This window comes from Triturus cristatus, chromosome 9 (genome assembly GCF_964204655.1).
Source record: "Triturus cristatus chromosome 9, aTriCri1.1, whole genome shotgun sequence".
In the NCBI taxonomy this organism is placed as follows: domain Eukaryota; kingdom Metazoa; phylum Chordata; class Amphibia; order Caudata; family Salamandridae; genus Triturus; species Triturus cristatus.
Window position 1 is genome coordinate 809,911,822 of NC_140592.1, and position 20,888 is coordinate 809,932,709.

Consider the following 20,888-nt stretch of genomic DNA (forward strand, 5'->3'; position numbering starts at 1 on the left):
TGGCTCAAGCAGAAACTGACATCACAGGTAAATGGCCTACTACATCTTGGGTTGTGAAGTTCAAGTAACATTCTTCTGACTGACCAGCAACTTGAGTGTGGCATTTCATAAGGCTTTTGCAAAGCCCATTCTGAAAATCATAGCTTCTACTTTGCAAATGAAGAAGCTACTTACAAACATGTACTGTGTTCTCTCCTTTCAGCCTGCAGATGGCCTCCGTTAGCATTTTGACATCCACAGATGTAATGTTATGCCCCCTTCCAGAAGCTCCAGACGTATCAAGTGCCATTTAGAGGCTGTCCTATGGACGAGGCCATCTAGTTCATAGCACTCAAGGAGTCAATCATCAGTACTCTGTGGTAGCTGTTATTAGAAGTATATACATATACCTCTTTATCTATCTATTTTTCGCTCTCCCTCTCTCTCAGAGATGTCATCAGTGATGTTACTGACCATGTCATGAGTGATGTAATATTTGAGGTCATAAGCAGTGCATTGCGGGGTGCGAGTTATAGTTAGCTCCCTAACTATAACAGCTGAATTTCTATGGTTTTTAACTAGTAGTCGCGTTTGCAGAATGGTGGAGAAAGAAGACTGGGCTGCCTACCACCTCTCAGGAATTTCACTGTGTACGATATGCAGGACTTAGGACAAGGAGGGCTTCTTGGCCCCCAAGGTTCCCACAGGAGTAAAGTGGACTTCATCCCCAACCAGTAGAGCACCACGAGCCGCGTTTGCAGAGTTGTGGAGAAGGGGGCGTGTCCTCCGAAGACCTCTTAGCAATCCCACTGTGTGGGACTTACTAGAGGTAACAGGAGGGGCAGTTGGCCCCCAAGGGCCACATCCCCCAGGGCCCAGGCTTTTCTTTTTCATATTTTTTTATTTTAAAGGCGGGGGCTGAGCGGCCTCCCCTCCCGGGCCATTTTCTGCCCCAGGGACCCCATCCGCTGGGGCATGACTCTTTTTAAAAAAAATTAATAAAATAAAAAAAAGAGGTAAGGGGGCCGCTTGGCTTACCTCCCAGACCGATTTCGGCCCCAGGGACCTCATGCCCCAGGGCCTGGCCATTTCCTTCTTTTAAATTTATTTTTAAAATATGAGAGGGGGCTGCGTGGGCTCTGTCGATGGGCCAATTGCAGTCCCGGGAAGCGAAACCCCCAGGGCGTGTCCTTTTACAGATGGGGAGGGGACTGTGTGACCCCCTTTACCAGGTCGAATTGGGCCCCGGGTCCAGCCCATTTAAAGTGGGTGTCTCTAAGGCACCCACTCACCAATGGGACTGCAGGGGTCCCTGACAGCTCCCCGCCTCCTGCACGAGCCGACATTGCTTTGGGACCCAGGGAGCTGCTCACCACCATCACATTACTTAAAAGCACTACATAGAGACCATGCAGAAAATGTCTTTTACATGCTAAGCCCTGAAGAACTTCCAGGTGGGACAAAAAGCGTCGGCTGTCAATTGTATGCTGTGTTTTTAAGAACGACCATTGAATAAAGAATAAAGAGAATTTTTCAAAGAAAAGAACGACTCATACAATGGCTTATTTGGGAGATACCATTTCACTTTCCCTTGTTATGGACTATGGACTATAATACCCATTGCTTATTAACTCACTCATGTAATTGAGTGCAGAACCACATGTGTTTGATTCTTTCTTGGGGATCTTCCTCCCCATTTTTGGAGACATAGTAGGGTCACATCTCTGGTTCATTGCACCACGTTTGAGGTCTTTCCTATTGCCACTAAACGGCTTCGACGAGTGCAGAACTTGGGTGCCTTGACCCTTCTCTGTGCTTTTGTTGTGTGATATATACAACATGTCATAAATATCCAATAATTTTGGTGTAAGAATTTTCTCTGTTTCTTCCCAAGGAGTAACCCAGAGTTCATATGAAACTATCTGTCTGGAGTCTTTAACTTTGCTGAAGTCAATTTTATAAAATAGTTCAAAGTTCATTTACCCGCAATGCAAATTGATTTCAGAATATGTCTCTGGACTTCCCTCTCCTCCATTAAGCTCTCATGGAAGCAATTATTCACCAAATAAAATATCAAACCCACATAGCAATGTCCTAGCTGCAGCAACATTGCAGATCAATGGCCTAGCAAGGACAGCATGAAACACAAGGAAGCTTTTGCCGAATGGTTCAAGATGGCTGCTAGTATCTCCAAACAGATTGAGAGATCAAAGATATCTGGAAAATGTAGATTCATTGTTGAGCATCATTGCGTTGTGTATTTTCCATGGATGCAAAATCCTTTGCCATGCATCTTGATACTCTGTGACCACTGTCAGCCACTTCTTCCTTTCCAAGAATGTAGTATTAAGCCCCCAGGTCAACTGAGTCCTAAATGGTATGCCATACATTCTGCACGCCATAAAAGCCACCATATCAGTGGCACAGTTACTGGTTTGTCAGGATTTTTCACATGAACTTCATGTAACAAATGTGAGTCATAAAGATTAAGAGCTGGTTCTCATGTTCATCCACAGTGCTAAACCCCTTCCAATCCAATAAAATTGCAATTGTTTTATAACAATTATTGCATCTAAAATTTTATTTACCTCTTTTTCAATTTTGGTATTCACCTGAACAGGCACAGGATTTAGAGCATTGTATGTTGCTGCAGAACATTGGTTTAACAAGAATGCATGTAACACTCGATTCATTTTCATGGACCGAAGCTATTTCAACAGTACTGTGTTAGGATTCAAAATCGGTTCTATAGGAAATTGATTCACACATTTTGGTTGTAAGAGAGTATTTTTTCAAGTGCAGATTTCTTGTGAGTAACTGGACTTTCTCGCCTATAGCATATTGGGTGCTGGATTTGTCTGAGAATTAGCATAAACTATATAACTAGTTACAGCTTTCCCCAAGGCTTCCTGTACTGATTTCTGCACTTCCTTTAACTCTTCTTTACACAAGATAGACTACAATGATTAAGCACACTAAGACACTATTAGTGATCAGAATCTGAGGAATACTATATAGCTGGATAATGTGTTGTACAAAAACGTTTGCTAACTTTTTAGAAGTGTTCAATAATGACAGAGATATAAACCCCTCCCCCTTAATTAAATGGCAACATGTTGTGTATGTACTTCTAAAGATTCAGACTAAATACTAATCTCACCCAAGTAAACTATAAAAAATATATCCTAGAATTTTTTCAACTCTGAATACATAAAGTACTGAAACACTGTAGGAGTGTTTTTGAGTCCAAATGGCATTGCCTGTTAACTAAACAGCCATATCACAGTTTTTCATTTGTCACTTCTCAGACTGCAGCTAAGTGGCCAGCTCCTTTGAAATCTATTTTCATGAATTGTTTTGCCCATCAGGCCTGATCTAACAAAAGAGACATTAATGGCAATAAGTAAGGATTCTTCACTGATATTCTACTGAAGGCTGTATAATCTACATCACTGGTTCTTAACCTGCACTCTGTGGACCCGTGGGGGTTTGTGATGCCTACTCAGGGGGTTGGCGACTGCTTAGAAAATTAAACAACATTAACAGATTAATAAAGTTTAGATAAATAATGAAGCAAAATGTAAAATAAAATTTTTCAAAACAATCTGTAAATGGGACGGAATTTGAAATTGGTAATTGTAATGACTTCCTTCACCCGTAGTAGCTTTTTACCCTTCATTTAGTTCCAATGAATAAACCTTGACACACACCAGGAAGAAACAGCTCTCCACCTCTTATCATATCTGGGTCTCCCCTGCATTCCAGAACCCCCACTCACCTACATTCAACAACTATCTAATAATGTACGGTGTCCTAGAAGGGGAAAAACATAATAACATAATTACATGACAACACCCCTCCCTCCTTTAAACAAGAAAAGCTATATACCTAAAAAATAATATCATAGTTAACAATGAACGAATCACATGCCTGTGGAAAAAACACAAAGTAAAATACTATTATAAACTATTAATGATGATAAATAATTTCTACAATAAACTATTGAACCAATGGATTAACCCTTCACGCACAAATATCATCTTTCAATTTCTTTTTTTTTCCCCGCAGTTTGACCCCTTTAACTGGTTGCACCACCAGTAGTGTATTTATGTTCTTGATGTACAAGTTGTCCTCCATCACCTTCGACTGAGTTCTAGGTAACTTCTTCTCCTACCATTATATCTTTATGATCCTCCACATTGGATTGATCATACAAATCTTTATCATTCAACCAATCAATTATTTTGTTCATGTGTTCCTGTACCTCATGTTGATTTACAACCATCATGTTTTTTTACACAGTAATATAGAATTCAGATGCCGCACCTTACCATCACCTAACTGTACCGAATTATAAAATACCCATTCAACAACCAATGGTTATGAAAATTTACTTTGATCCTTCCTCAACATTCCCTCCTTATCAACCCTTGGTGTAATCCTATAGGCCCATACCGTGCGGTACAGTTCCTTCCTCCTGTTTAACCTGTTGCTACCATCCAACTGAGTGTTCCTTTTAATAACATGGTTGAACCTTCCCACGGTGCCATTTCCCGCAGGATGATACACCAAGGTAATTTTGTGTGTGATGCCATTCCTGCTTAGGAAAGGTGTGAAAAGTTCTGAAGTAAATTGTGGTCCATTGTCACAACGGACCTCTTTTAGTAATCCTTCCTTCCAGAAAACTTTGCCGAGTATACTTATGATTTAACTAGAATCAGTGTTATGCACACTTTCAACTTCAAGCCACTTTAAAAAATGATCAACAATCACAACCAAATACCACTGTTGGCAGTTTTCCCAAATGAGACCTGTGACATCAATCCCTATTCTTTCCCATGGCATATTTGGACTACAAATAGGGTGCAAAGGTGATTTGAGAGTAGAATGAGTTTTGTCTGAGTTCTCACACTAAACATAATTTCTTATTTTCCTCTCTATCTCCCTATACAACCTAAACCACCTTTAAGTGCTCTTCATCCTTTATTTAGTTTTACCAATAACAAGGTGTTCCTCATGACAAATTTCCAAAAATGTTGGCCTTATACTTTTTGGTGGGATCACCTTACATTTCCTCAAAATCAAACCACCTTCAAAGGATAATTCCTGATGTAACTCTCAATGTGTCAACAAATACTTCTCCAAATGTCTTTTCACTGTCCATCATTCCATTGCCATTTTACTCACTTCTATAAATGTTCGGTCACCTCTCTGAGCTATTTCCCGAACCTGCACATGTAACTCCAGGAGTATCACTAATGAAATTTACAACACATAATTAATCACAATCGTTTCCGTAGCATTTCGCAAAAGGTAAGGGCATGTGACTTAAAAAATCAGCAACAACATTTCTTACAGCCAGTGTATACTGCACATCATAATCATAATCTATTAACTTGATAGACATACAAGACAGTCGTGGTGACGCACCATATAAGCCTTGAGTGGTCAAAACATTAGTGAGAGGTTTGTGATCACTGCGCAAGGTGACTTTTGCACCCCAATGTACTGTCTGAAATGTTCTAGTCCCCATACACAAGCCAGTGCTTTTCTCTCAATAGCAGAATATTTCTCTTCTGTAGGTATCAATGAACGAGAAGCAAATGCTAATGTGCATTCCTTACCATTTTCTCCACTCTGGGCCGAAACCGCTCCAGTGCCTTTCCCACTAGCATCAGTGGTAACCACACTATGCAAAGTGGGACCATAACCCTGCAACAGAGGTGCATTGCATACATCTGATTTTAATGCCACATATGTTTCCTGACGATTCTCTTACCATTCAAATGTATTTTTTAGTTTTAGTAACTGATGTATGTAATATGTTTTGGAAGAAAATGTTTGGTCAAATTTCGAATAAGAATTTGGCCAGCCCTAAGAATGCTCATACCTCATCTTGATTTTTTGGAATGGGTACCTCTCTGATTGCTTGCAGAAGCTCTTTTTTTGGTATAATACCTTCTCCTGTGACTTCATGACCCAAGTACGTGACTTGAATCTTAGTAAACTTGCACTTGCTGCATTCGGCTGTCAGGCCACTTTGTTCAAGTATTTCCAATACCTGTGTAAGTTTTGAGTCATGTTCTTTCCTGGTCCCACCCATGACTAATATGTCATCCTGGAAAGACATTACATATTTAACATAAATCGTACATCAGCCTCTGAAACATGACTGCCACAGAAGTCAATTTGAACGGAACCCTTATGAATCGTAAACAACCAAAAGGAGTTACAAATGTGGTTAGGCTCCTACTACCAGGGTGTAATGGTACCTGATGACAAGCTGCTGTTTAATCAATTGTAGTGAACCGTTTAATTTTACCAGTCTTTGGTAATAGAAATTGATCAATCATTATGTTTTTGTTGCGGTCCTTGAGGTTAACACACAGCCTCAGTTTGCCATTAGCAAGCCTTACTACTACTTAAGGTGCTATCTACTCAGCCAACTCAACTTGCTCAATCACACCAGAGTACTGTAACTTCTCAAGTTCTTTTTCAACTTCCTCTTTCAAAACAAGAGGCATATTCCTAGCCTTGTGTATATGAGGTTCCACACCTGGGTTTAACATTATCTTACGTTGGAACTCTTTGAGTTTCCCTATTTTCCCTGAAAAAACATTATTGAATGTTTTCAGCATATTTTGTCCATTCTCTTCATCCGGTTGCAGTAATAAAATCGGTTCTGGGCTATTTAGATTCAGAGTAATCCCCAATTCACCTGGATCCATCCAACCAATGACAGGCGGACCAGTGACTGGGACATATAGTTTGTCTAGAGCTTCCATGTTCTAGAATTTGAAAACTAACATCCTATATCTCACAATGTCTATGGGTTCCCCCGTGAATGTCTGCGGGGTGATATCAGGGTGTTGTAATTCATATCCCACAATTTGAACAAACTGATCACAGCAAATACTCTTATTTACGATTGTGTAAGGGGACCCAGAATCTGCCAAAATGGTTATGAAATAGCACACCAAAATTTGAACACTTCTGTTTGCGAGCCAGACACTTTTTATCCTTGGCCAAATGGGTGCTACTCCCACACCTGCTGCACTTCCTTACTGTCACATTCGTGTTAGGTTTCTCCTAAAAATCCGGTTTACGTTCTTTTTTTCTGCTGTCCATTGAGAAGTAGATTTAGAAACATTTTACTCTAGCAATAGTTGTAATTGTCCTTATTATTCTCTTCAGAAAGTACAGCCTTTGCACACCTTCCAGATAATTTTGCTCTTTTCACTATATATATTACATCTTGCAACGGCGATTGTCCCTTCGCACACAAATTGTCTTGGATATACGAGGTTGCAGCATGCATAACTATTTGATCACGAATAAACTCATCATGTAGTTGACCAAATTGACAATTGAGGGCTAAGTTCTTTAACGCAGCAACAAAATCTTCTTTACCGCGCTTCCTGGGAAAAAAATCTATGATGTCTATCGCCACACATGCAGTGGGTTTTAAATATGTATATAAATCTTCCAATGCATTAATAAACACATCACCTTGACCAGCAGGTCTTGGTTGTTTTTCAATACAATTATAGATGATTAAGCCATCTGGTCCTAAACAATGTAGCATTTTTTTTTATTTTCAGGAGTTAGATCATCATCATCTTCAAAGGTAGAAATGTAGTTGATGAAATATCCACACCATTGTCACATTTTAATGTAGATTCTCCTGATACTGATAAAAAAGGTTGTGGTAGCGATACATTTCAAATATTACAGGAAGCCATGTTGCCAGCACATAAGAGTTGTTAACCAACTCACCGTATTTGAGTAAATGAGCTTGACTTACCCAATACAAATATGCAGCTACTTCATATTTAAATACAGTATACTGCAATATTCAAGTCACAATATTATGTGGTACAGCAATATTGTGTGGAAATTACCCTTTAAGTACTTTCCAATCCAGTTCAATATATCAATCTGTGCATGAAACCCTGCCGATTGTAAAATGTGCATAAGTTTTGTTGCAGCACTGACTTCCCAGTACAAGATGGCTGCGTAAGCAGATGATGTAATGAGGTCTAAGCATGTTTGTCAAAGTGATATTTGTGGTTTTCCCATTTCAAAATGGCTACCACGCATTAACGTAGCTCTTGCAGTATCACTACGTAAAACGCTTGTCAATGTGAAAACACGCAAGAGACGGTTAATTTGGAGATTCAAATTTTCTTTAACAACGCATCGGTTTACTTTTTGCAGGTTCTTAATTTCTTCTAAATATATTTTTGTTCGTAACGCTGCTCGCAAGTTCAAAGGCATTGCTCTACCAAAACTCTCTTCCATTTCTGGTATCCACCTTGTAGCTGTATTGTGTCTGAAGCATAGGTTTCTTTGTGCCAGGGCGATGTACAGCTCGCTGCCAAATCTGGAATTTCTTCCTTCTCCAGTAGTTACTTTTAATCCTTAGTTTAGTTCAAGCAAACAAACCCTGACACACAACGGAAGGTAACGGTTCTCCACCTCTCGTCGTATCTCGCTCTCCCCCACATTTCAGAACTCCACACTCACCTCGTTCTACAACCGTCTGATAATGTAGGGTGTCCTATAAGAGGACAAAACAGAATAACATAACATAATTACATCACACCAGTAGCTAAAAATTAAGTTGGTTTCCTCAGATTGATTAGTGTGAGCAATGCAAGTGCATCAAACAGAATATGGAAATTATAATGGGTTACCTCAACTGAATTTAAAAAAGCTTCAAACTTTCCATTAAAATTAAAAGTTTTTAAAATATATTTTTGTTTGTAAATTAAATACAATATTTCATTATTTCATATTTGTTTAATGAATGCTTATTTCTGTAATTTTGTGTTTTGTTTTGCGGTTCAAACCGTGGAAATTGCTTAGGCCTGGATCCCTAGACAGTAATTATTAAGTGGAGGGTCAACAGTATTCAAAAGGGTAAGAAATACTGATCTATACATGTTCTTGATTTACTGCATGTCCCAAGGCATCCTTCAACTCACATTGTAAGGCTTGATTAAATATATATGCTGTTTTATCTTCCGGCCATTCAGAGTAGAGTAAAAACAGTTCTCTTTATCTAGTCCTTCCAGAATGCTCCTTTATCAGTTGCTGCTACTGCCTGGAAGCAGCGGTGGGATGGGTGGGGGAAGGGCGGGGGTGGAATCATTTAAAAAACATTTTTTTACCTCCCGCTGCCTCTCCTGCGTCCTCTTCCTGGCTTCTTGTGTGAAACAGGAAGCAGGAAGCACCAGGACTCCATGCTCCCTGCAGCCAATCACAACGCTGCAATGCAGCATTGCGATTGGTCTGAACGCTGTGACACAGCACTCAGCCAGGGGCTGTTGGGTTGGGCTTGTTCTCCATGCAGGCTGTTATGTAGCCTGCATGGAGAACAGGGAAAGTGGGCAAGACTGTTTTGGGCGGCCCGGTTGAGCCAGCCAGACAGTCATTGTGCACTTAGTAGAGTCCTACCACTCCTCCCCTGCTCTTAAGCCCCACCCGCCCCCTCACTCAAGCTGCCGCAGCAGCAGAACAAAATAAAATGATAATAACAGTTATTATGACTATATTTTTTTCTTTCTTTTGCTGCTTTCAAAGCAGTGGGCGACGTTCCTCTGACTTCGCAGACGAGCCGCCACTGTCCTTTATGTGATATCTGCTTGGGCTTGAAGGAGTTTACAAGTGGGAGAAGAGGGGATAAGTCGACATTTAAAAGGCGGGCCTTTAAACAAGTTAGGAAAGAGCTAAACAAACTTTACAACACAGTATATAAGACTATTATATGAACTTTTTTTGCAGAAAGAATAAATGTGCGCTGATGAAGCACGTGTTGTGCGAAATGCATCGAGCAGGAACTAATATCGCGTTTATCAGTGAGATAAAATTGCTAATTAAAAATTAGAATAATAAAAGATCATGGCGGACTAATTATCCAGAGCTGCTTTAAAGATGTGAAGATTTTATTAGAGTAGAGGATTCCTTATTGTACATGTCAAGGCAGCAGGGAATGGAGGCAATGCTGTTTACAGCGTTTGCAGGACATGACTTTTTGTCTTGATATTCCGTTTCCCATATTTCTCTATGTACCCTGTTAGAAATGGGGGTCTCTAGTTGGCAATGGCTGGCCACTGTCCAAGTAGGGATCCTTCTTCCTAAGTCAGAGTAAGCAGCCTACACCCTTTGACAACCCCTGCTCAACCCTGTGGTAACGTAGCACGAGCAGCTAGGCTTATCTCAGAGGCAGTGTGTGAAGCATTTATGACCATACACAGTAATATAATGAGGAACACTACAAATGGACACCACTCAAGTAGTTATGAAAAATAGGTATTTTTTATATAGACTTAATCACCAGACCAATAACAGTAAAAATCCACAATACTATAAAAATATAATTACTTTAGAAATGCTGCAAGGAAAAATAGTTCAGGATGCACAAAATGTGATTTAGTTCAAGGCAGTGGTCTCTGCGACCCTTTTACTCACAAAGTATCTGGTTCCTGGGGCAAAGCAACAAAAATGTCGCTAAGGCGTTGTAGCGTTAAACTTCCTCACGCTAACCAGCGATGCGTTGAATCCTTACCGCAAGGGAGGATGATGCGCTGGGTTGCGGGCAGGACAAAGCGACAAACTTCCTCACGCTAAGCCGGTGATGCGATGAAATCCTTGCCGCGAAGGGAGGATGATGCACCGAGCCTGTTGCGTGTGCGATCTTGCTGCGTTGACAAAGATGGCGCTCCGCGAGGAAGCGACGATCCGGATTCGATGCGGGGAAGATGGCGAACGCTCGGCATCCGCGCTGCGATGATCCTGTTGCGATGATTTCAGATAGCGGGCGTTTTCAGGCCCGCAGACAGGTGCTGCGACGATCTTCGGATAGCGGGCGTTTTCAGGCCCGCAGACAGGTGCTGCGACAATCTTCGGGGTTAGCGAGCGCTCGGCGACAGCGGAGCGGCGATTTTTCTCACGCTCACCAGCTGCAGCGGCTCGCTAACGGAGGTTAGCGACGATTTTCAGCGCTCTCTTCTCAACAGTAGAAATAGAGGTCCTGGAACACACAGGAGCCTCACCTGCAGATAGTAATCCTCGCTGGGAGGAAACAGGAGGCTGATGGTGGAGTCTGATGTGCCTGAGACTCCAGCAGGAGGCTAGCTCTCTCCTAGCCCTTGGGTAGTTGCTGTAGCAAAAGAAATAAAAGTCCAATCAAAGTTCCTTTCCTCTTCTTGAAGTCCGGTAGTAACAGCTGCAGGCCAGTCCCAGAAACAGCACACAAGCACAAGGACAGTCCTTCTCCTGCAGATTCTTGTAGCCACACGGACAGAGGTTCTTCTTGTTATCCAGGAGCAATACCAATTGTAGGGGTTTGTGCACAAATATTTATACCCCCAAAGTCTTTGTTCTTAGGGGTCCCAAGCTTCTGAACCCAGCCAGAACCAGTTTTGCCCAGCCCTGGAGCACTTTGTTGATCAGGCTGCATCCTTCCTTTCAGAAAGAGGGGGTCTGCCTCAGACGCACAGTGGGAGGTGGAGCCAGCTTTCACCTTGCCAGGCACAGCCCTATTCAAGTGCAGGAGCTACCCCTCCCCTCACACCTAGGCAGGTCGCTCTATTCAACCCAGGTCTGACTCAGCCTGCCCTGTCCCTCCAAAACCAGACAGCCAATACACATAATAGCAGAGCAACTGGAAGGCTTAGGCAAGAAAGTACCTATACTCTAAAAGTGGTAGTTTCAAACCCAGGATATAAAAATAACCTTCACTAAAAGATGTATTTTAATATTCTGAGCTCAGGCATACTAGATTCGTTTTTCTACCATGTTCTGTGGGTCAGTTAGGACTATAGGATGTAATAGCCCAGACCTCCCATTCTGGCCTATGGAGAACAGGTAGCCTTACAGTAGTGAAAAACGAAATTGGGTGTAATTCACTACTAGGACATGCTACATACAACAGGGCATGTCCTACCTTACACATACAATGCGCCCTATCATAAGGGGGGCTTACATGATGCCAAGGGAAGGTTTAGGGGCTGGGAAGCGGGTGCACTTCACAGCCAAGATGGCAGTTCTGGACTGCACGCAGACACTGCAGTGGCAGGTCTGAGACACACTTTACAAGCTGCTTCTGTGGGTGGCACAAACCAGTGCTGCAGGCCCACCAGCAGCATTCGGTTTACCAGCCCTGGGCACACATCGGCCACGCTACTAGGGACTAACAGGTAAACTGAATAAGCCAATCATGGATGTACCAATTCATATGTCATCTTTACAAAGGGAGCATTCGCGCTGTGGCACTGAATGGCAGCGGCACAGCGCCCAGAGCATCTATAACCAGCAAAAACAGAGGAGACACAGCGAAAAAAGGAAGGGAGACTCACGCCAATGGTGCCAGGTCTAGCATACCCCAAGAGCCAGCTGCGAACATTTTGAAGCATTTATGCAAAATTCAAAACATAAGAAAAAATATCTGTCCTTTTTAACTGATAATAATGTAAATTAGATTTTGCTCGCCTTCTTCCAGATGTAAAGTTTTCCCTCATTCTGCAGAAGATGATGTCACCCCACACATCTAGACGAGTTAACACTTCAGGGTCAAACTGTATGCTAACTTGATTGAATGTTTTGTTTGCATGGAACCTATTATGTTCATTGACAGCTTATTGATGGGTCTCTGATGCCTTGAATGGTATAGATGTTTAATAATGTATATCTCAGTAGTGAGTCACAGCTTTAATAACCCCTCTGCACGTGTATTAAGAGACTTCATGAGCAATATTTAATAACCGCTGACAGAAACACTCTGGTAATGAACACACACTTGAACACATCTAGATGTTATTAGCATGCATGAAATGATTAATATCGAAGGGTTTAAACACCACAGCCGGGGTAGCATCCTGCTCTGATCTGTTCCTATCGACCTGCCTGACCCGAGCTGGGAATGCATGGATACCAGTGGCTTCATGGCTTCTCCCCTGGGGACTTTTCATGTGTGGTTTGTAATTTTATTATATTTCATGGATGCATGAAAGTCAGCTCTTGTTTTTATCCAGCTAATAACATTAGGAACATAGAAATAACAGTATCCAGATGTGCATCTCGTCCTCTAGACTGCTTTATTAACTTCTGTGCTCAGAAGTGCAATATTCTTCTCCGATTTTTTCTATCAAGGTATTAACATAGGTCTTAGCAACGAAACTGGTAGACTTGCTTGTGGCAAACTACGGGTCCTGCGATATTGACTCATCCTTTAACTGGCCAGTTAGCTCGTGGTGCACCCTTATATCAGGGTAGCCGGAGAGAGTTAATTCTCAGCTCCCCGGACCCGCGTGGCACTACTGAGGTCTGCATTGTGGTATTGGTGTGGAGGCTATGGTCTCTTCTCCTCTCATGCTGCCCTCGGGTTCACGGATACAAGTGGTGCCACTGTCTCCCTACGCGCATGTTGTGCCTCAGCTATTGTGGGCACTGGGGCTGTGGTCTTGGTGCTTGGTGCTGCTAGTGGAGGTGAGAGGGACCTGCCACAGAAGGAATGAGATGCATCTTCAGAAGCCATATGATATTTATCAATCCTCATTTCCAGTAACAAAATTAAGGAGCCAATCCATCTAACCCAATCCAAGATGGCCACTTCCGTGGGTTACAGGCGACCCCTGTGCCCCCCACAGACGGACGCTCCCCTCCACCGCTCTGCTGACCTACCTGCCTCCGCTGCCTGACGCCTGATTGCTGCATCCTTCACTCACCTGCCTCCGCTGCCCGACGCCTGACTGCTGCCGCCGCATTTTTTTAAAATTATTTAATTTTTTCTCCTCACTTACCTGAAGCCGCTGCCTGCCTCCTGCTCCCAGGTAACGCCTGCTGCCTCCTGGCCGCTCCCCACGCCGCTGCCTGTACTCCTCTCGCTAGCTGACCCCCGCTGCTCACCTGGTCACTCCTGGTGTCCGCCGCTTCCCGCCGTTTTCCCGCCGCCGCTGCCCCAGATGCACCCTCCCAGTCCCGCCTCCACCTACAGTCCCGCCCCCCCTCCCTGCCCATTGGCCACCCCGCTCCCGCCTCCCGCTGACCCTCCCTCCCGGCTCCTCATTTAAGGGGACCCTGCGGGCTGGTCAGTGCGACCCCTGTGCCCCCCACAGACGGACGCTCCCCTCCACCGCTCTGCTGACCTACCTGCCTCCGCTGCCTGACGCCTGATTGCCGCATCCTTCACTCACCTGCCTCCGCTGCCTGACGCCTGACTGCCGCCGCCGCATTTTTTTTAAAATTATTTAATTTTTTCTCCTCACTTACCTGACGCCGCTGCCTGCCTCCTGCTCCGAGGTAACGCCTGCTGCCTCCTGGCCGCTCCCCACGCCGCTGCCTGTACTCCTCTCGCTAGCTGACCCCCGTTGCTCACCTGGTCACTCCTGGTGTCCGCCGCTTCCCGCCGTTTTCCCGCCGCCGCTGCCCCAGACGCACCCTCCCAGTCCCGCCTCCACCTACAGTCCCGCCCCCCCTCCCTGCCCATTGGCCACCCCGCTCCCGCCTCCCGCCTCCCGCTGACCCTTCCTCCCGGCTCCTTATTTATGACGCCCCTTCAGCGACCGCGCAGCGGACGCGCGCAGCGGGCGCGCCTTATGTGCGCCGAAGGTGCGCCAAAGGTAAGCCCGTCTGCGCCCGTCCGCGCCTGGACCGCGCCCAGCGCCAGACCCCCTGGTCCCCGCGCCCGCCAGCCCCCCCGCAGGATCTACGACTTCGCTACGCTCATCGCACTCAAAACCGCCCGAGCCCCCGGATGCTACCGAGCGTCCCCGCGACGCACCCATGGACCCTTCGCCTGCCGATCCTGCAACTTCTCCTGCCTCCAAACAAGCTCCACGCCCACCAAGACGGACAACAGCAACCACTTCAAGTGCATCCTGCTCAACACCCGCTCCGTCCACAGACACGCCGTGGAACTCTGGAACCTCCTCGACACCGCATCCCCAGACGTCGCCTTCCTCACGGAAACCTGGATGAACGACTCTTCAGCCCCCGACATCGCCATAGCCATCCCGGACGGCTACAAGATCATCAGGAAGGATCGCGTCAACCAGACCGGAGGAGGCATCGCCATCGTACACAAGAGCACCATTCGCATCTCGACTGACTCCATCGACGTATTCAACGCCGCCGAATACCTGCACTTCCAGATCCACACCGACCCCAAGACTACCCTCAGAGGCACCCTTGTCTACAGACCCCCGGGACCACGCACACAATTCTGCGAAGACATCACAGACTTCATCAGCCCTCACGCCCTCCCCTCCGCCGACTACATCCTCCTCGGGGACCTCAACTTCCACCTGGAGAACAACAATGACCGCAACACCACCGCCCTGCTGGATAACCTCGCCAACCTCGGACTTCAGCAACTGGTCAACACCCCCACCCACTTCGCCGGCCACACGCTCGACCCACTCTTCTCGTCCAGCAAGCACGTCACCTTCAGCCACTCCACCGGACTTCACTGGACCGACCACAGCTGCGTCCATTTCAGCTTCAGAAAGAACACGGTCCACCATCACCCGAAGCAGGCTCCCCACAGAAACTGGAGCAAAATCACCGCCGACCAGCTCGCCACCTCCCTCAGCCAGAGCCCACCTGTCAGGACCACGGACCCTAACACAGCTGCCCTCGACCTCACGCAGTGGCTGACCTCCTGTGCCGACGACCTCGCCCCACTGAAGAACCCCCTCACCAGGCCCAGAAGCAAGAAGGCCCCCTGGTTCACCGACTAACTTAAGGACTCCAAGAAGGCCTGCCGCACCCTCGAGAAGGCCTGGCTCCTCAACAAGACCGCCGACAACAGAACAGCACTCAAACTCGCCACTCGCAGACATCATCAGCTCATCCGCACCACCAAAAAGAAATCTCTGCGTGAACGACTGGACAAGAACGCCCATGACAGCAAGGAGCTCTTCAACATCGTCAAGGAGTTCTCCAACCCCAGCACCGGCAACAACGACATCACTCCCTCACAGGACCTCTGCGACTCCCTCGCCTCGTACTTCCACCGCAAGATCGCCGACATCCACAACAGCTTCGACATTTCACCCCCGCACCCATCGGTCGTACCTTCGCACCCCGCCGCCACCCTCCAGACATGGACCGAGGTGACCCCCGAGGACACGTCACGCATGATGAACACCATCCACTCCGGATCTCCGACCGACCCGTGCCCTCATCATGTCTTCAACAAGGCAGCCTCTACCATCGCACCTCACCTCCGAGACATAATCAACACCTCCTTCAACACAGCAACCTTCCCGGAGAGCTGGAAGCACGCCGAACTCAGCGCTCTGCTGAAGAAACCAACAGCGGACCCGACCGACCTCAAGAACTTCCGCCCCATCTCGCTCGTTCCTTTCCCCGCCAAAGTCATCGAGAAGGTCGTCAACAAGCAACTGGCAGCCTTCCTCGAGACGAACGGATCCCTCGACCCATCACAGTCCGGATTCAGAGCCAACCACAGCACCGAGACCGCCCTCATCGCAGCCACCGACGACATCCGAGCCCTGCTCGACAACGGCGAAACAGCGGCACTCATCCTCCTAGACCTCTCCGCAGCATTTGACACTGTCTGCCACCGCACACTAGTCCAACGCCTCAACGACACCGGCATCCAAGGGTAGGCTCTGGAATGGATCATCTCATACCTCTCCGGCAGAACACAGAGTACGCCTCCCTCCGTTCCGCTCCAAGGCCACCGAAGTCATCTGCGGCGTCCCGCAAGGATCGTCGCTCAGCCCCACTCTCTTCAACATCTACATGAAACCCCTCGCTGCCATCGCACGCCAACACAACCTCAACATCATTTCCTACGCCGATGACACCCAGCTAATTCTCTCCCTCTCCAGAGACCCCGACACCGCCAAAGCCAGCCTGCACGAAGGGATGACAGACGTCGCTGAATGGATGAACATCAGCCGCCTGAAACTGAACACGGACAAGACAGAAGTCCTCATCCTGGGACCATCACCCTCCGCATGGGACATCTCCTGGTGGCCCCCGGCACTAGGCACCGCACCTGAACCGACGGACCACGCACGCAACTTGGGCGTCATACTGGACTCCTCCCTATCGATGACCAGACAAGTCAACGCCGTCTCCTCAGCTTGCTTCCACAACCTCCGCATGCTCCGAAAGATCTTCCGATGGATCCCGACCGAGACCAGGAAGACGGTCACCCAGGCTCTCGTCACCAGCAGACTAGACTACGGAAACACCCTCTACGCCGGTACTACAGCCAAGCTTCAGAAAAGACTTCAGCGTATCCAGAACGCCTCCGCCCGACTCATCCTGGACGTCCCCCGACGCAGCCACATCTCGTGCCACCTGAGAGACCTGCACTGGCTCCCTGTCAACAAGAGGATCACGTTCAGACTCCTCACCCACGCACACAAGTCCCTCCACGACCTAGGCCCAGGGTACCTCAACAGCCGCCTCACCTTCTACACGCCCACCCGCCGGCTACGTTCTGCTAACCTCGCCCTCGCCGTCGTCCCTCGCATCCAGAGAGCCACCGCTGGAGGAAGGTCATTCTCCTACCTGGCAGCTAAGACTTGGAACTCCCTACCCGTCCACCTGCGGATGACCCAGGACCACCTGGCCTTCAGGAAACAGCTCAAGACCTGGCTGTTCGAGCAGTAGCAGACCCCCTTCCCCAAGCGCCTTGAGACCCTTACGGGTGAGTAGCGCGCGATATAAGTTCCATGATTTTTTTTTTTTTTTTTTTTTTGAAACCGTTTATTACAATCTCAAATAGTTACAAGTATGGGCCTACAACCGTCTGGCCGGCCGCTAGAGTAGCAGTAGCACATGACATACATACAGAAAAATCTCTTGGCGGTGCAAAAAGGGTAAATCAGGAGATATCAGTAGTGCAGGCCACATAACTCCAAACCAACAATACGGTTTCCTTTTGTCAAAACACAACAACACAAAAACAACCACACCCGCAAGGCAACCCGCAATCCCAAGTGACAGCACGCGCTCCTTAAGTGGGGAACCCCAACCAATCGCCAAACTCTGAAGAGGGGAATGAGAACAGATCAGGGACTGGGGAACCACGTGCCCATGGCTGGGGGAGGGGGTCGGCTAGGGGGACGGAGCTGGTGAAGCAGCCGGCAGCAGCGGCGGCTCGCAAATACCCCCGCGATAGGCGTTCCAGGGGCCCCAGATTTTCACCCACGCCCCAGGCTTACCCCTCGCAACATACACCACCTTTTCACGAAACATACACCAATCCATGTGTTCTTTCCAGGCCGACACCGCCGGAGGCCTCTGGGATCCCCACAATTGAGCAATGTCACGCTTAGCGATCATGTATCCCAGAGTCACCCACCGCGTCTGCGGAACCGAGTTGTCAGTTGGCTCCCACACATTCAGCAAGCATCTCCTCGCTTCAGGCAACAGCACGACACGCGTAACCACTCGCAGGACCTCATGCACACCACGCCAGAATCGCTCCACCTTTGGGCATTCCCACAGAATATGCAAGATAGTTGCCAAAGCACCACAGCCACGCTTACACAGTCCATCCTCAGCTAGGCCCATACGTAGAAGCCTTGGCCCCGTCACATAGACCCGGTGGAGGATCTTAAGCTGGACGAAGCGAAGGCGAGCCGGGATGGCCACCTCCTTCGGAGAAGCCACCGCGGACATCCAGTCCTCGTCGTCCAACTCCAGCCCATCGGCAACCCAGGCCTCGCGGAGGCCAGTCAGCAGGCCCGATCGGTCGTTAATCAGTTTTTTGTATATAAGGGAGATCGTGCTGTCTGGGACATGGCCATCCAGCACTCTGTCCTCCAGGGGGGAAGACTCCGGAATGGACGCGACATCCGGGAAGACGGAGCCCAGCGCGTGGCGGACTTGTAAGTACCGGAAGTACTCACTGCCTTGCAACTGAAACTCCGTCTGCAGCATCTCGAAAGTTTTGAATCCCCCCTCGTCCAGAGATCTCCCACTGTGCTGATGCCGATCGTGTCCCATTTCTCAAAGCCCTTCGAGGTCCACAAGGAGCCCAACCTCGCCGATGCATATAGCGGTGACGCCCGGGTCAAACGGTCCTTCCACCCCATAGCTGCGTTAGCCGCGTGCCATACACGCACCATGACATGCGTCGGTCCCGTCAGGCGAGGGTCCGGCGCGCCAGAGTAAAGCGCCCGGTTGTAGTCGCCACCGGGCAGGAGCATCTTGTCCATTTCAAATGCCGGGTTCAGGGCGGGCCCGTAAAGGCCATGATTAATCGCAGCTAGCTGGGAGGCCCAGTAATACCGTTTAATATCCGGGAGGGCAACCCCCCCATCGTACCACGGGAGCGTCAATTTAGCCAAGGCGATACATGGCCTCCCGTCCCAGAACAGGCGACGCTGCAAACTCTCCACCTCTCGGAAGTAGCGCGCCGGAACCAAATCCATAGTGTTCTGGAGAGCGTACAGAAAGCGCGGCAACGACATCATTTTAAACAAGGCCGCTCGGCCAAGCGGCGAAAGCGGCAGACGCCGCCAACGCACCACGTCCTCTTTCAAGCGCTGGAGGGGGGGCAGCAAATTCCGCTCGTAGCGGGCCTCCGGGTCCAGAGTAATATATATACCCAGGTACCGAAACCCCTGGGAGGCGATCTGGATCGGACAGTCCCGTGGTAGGACCGGAGCCTCCCCGGCAAGCACATATACACAGGATTTCGCCCAGTTGATGACGAGGCCTGAGTTGCGACCGAATGAGCGCAAAACATCAACTAGGACGATCAGTGATTTACGCGGGGAGGCGAGATATAGAAGGATATCATCAGCGTAGAGGGACACACGGTCCTCATGCTCGGGGGTCCAACGGAGACCACGGATGGAAGGGTGCCACCGCAGCCACTCCGCCAGGGGCTCCAGGGCCAGTGCAAACAGGAGAGGCGACAGGGGGCAGCCCTGTCGCGTACCCCGTCCCAGTGCAAATGGGGCCGAAACTCGTCCATTCACCACCACCTGCGCCAATGTGCCGGAATACAACAATTTGACCCAGCTGATGAAGCCCGGTCCGAAGCCAAACTTCGCCAGCATCGCCCAAATGTATGGCCACTCAAGCGTATCAAACGCCATGGTGGCATCCAAGGACGCCAAGATGGCCGGTTCCCGCACGAACGGGACACGCGCGAGCACCCCGTGCAAGCGTCGCAGATTAAGGGCCGTGTTACGATGGGGTATGAAGCCGGACTGGTCTTGGTGGACCAAGTCGCCCACCACGCTGACCAGCCGGTTGGCCAGCACCTTGGCGAGGATTTTGGGCTCCGCATTCAAGAGCGAGATAGGCCTATAGGATGTGACCCGCTCACGGGGTCTCCCCTCCTTGTGGATCACCACGATCGTGGCCAGACGCTGGTCCGGCGGAAGGGAGCCCCGCGAGCAGGCCGCCAGGAACATCGCGCGCAGGTGGGGCGCCAGCACATCCGGTCGCAGCTTGTACAGCTCGATAGGAATGCCATTGGGGCCCATGGCCTTGCCAGATGCGACCGAGCGGATAGCAAGGGCAATTTCGTCCGAGGTGGGAGGAGCGTCCAGCGAATCCCTGTCCTCCACCGAAAGGGAGGGCAGCGCGATGTCCCGAAGCAGGGCATGGGAATCCTCCTCCGAGCAGGGAGAAACCGGGGAATATACCTCGCGGAAATAATCCGCGAAGCAGGAGACAATGGCGTCCGGCTCGGTGACACATACACCATCCATCCTCTCGATCAACGGAACCACACGACTCGCTCTCTCCTTTTTATCCAACCACGCTATCAATTTACCAGCCTTATCACCCACATCATACAGTCGCCCCTGTTGCTCCCTACTGAGGCCCCTGGCCGCCTCCGTGACGAGGGCCCTATAGGCCGCCTGCTTGAGGTGTAAAACATGCAATGTGGCATCCGTCAC

General features: G+C 48.3%; 1 protein-coding gene across 1 annotated transcript in view; it reads right to left on the reverse strand.

Annotated features, from left to right (window-relative positions):
- Positions 1 to 6,413: 6,413 nt before the first annotated feature.
- LOC146798885 (uncharacterized) overlaps positions 6,414 to 20,888 on the reverse strand; it is a 71,739-nt gene continuing 57,264 nt past the window's right edge. The window contains exons 4-5 of the mRNA XM_085627791.1: positions 8,506 to 8,539; positions 6,414 to 6,586 (exon numbers count right to left, since the gene is read on the reverse strand). Of these exons, the coding sequence (XP_085483917.1) occupies positions 6,414 to 6,586; positions 8,506 to 8,539 (207 nt within the window). The remainder of the gene's footprint in view (positions 6,587 to 8,505; positions 8,540 to 20,888) is intronic.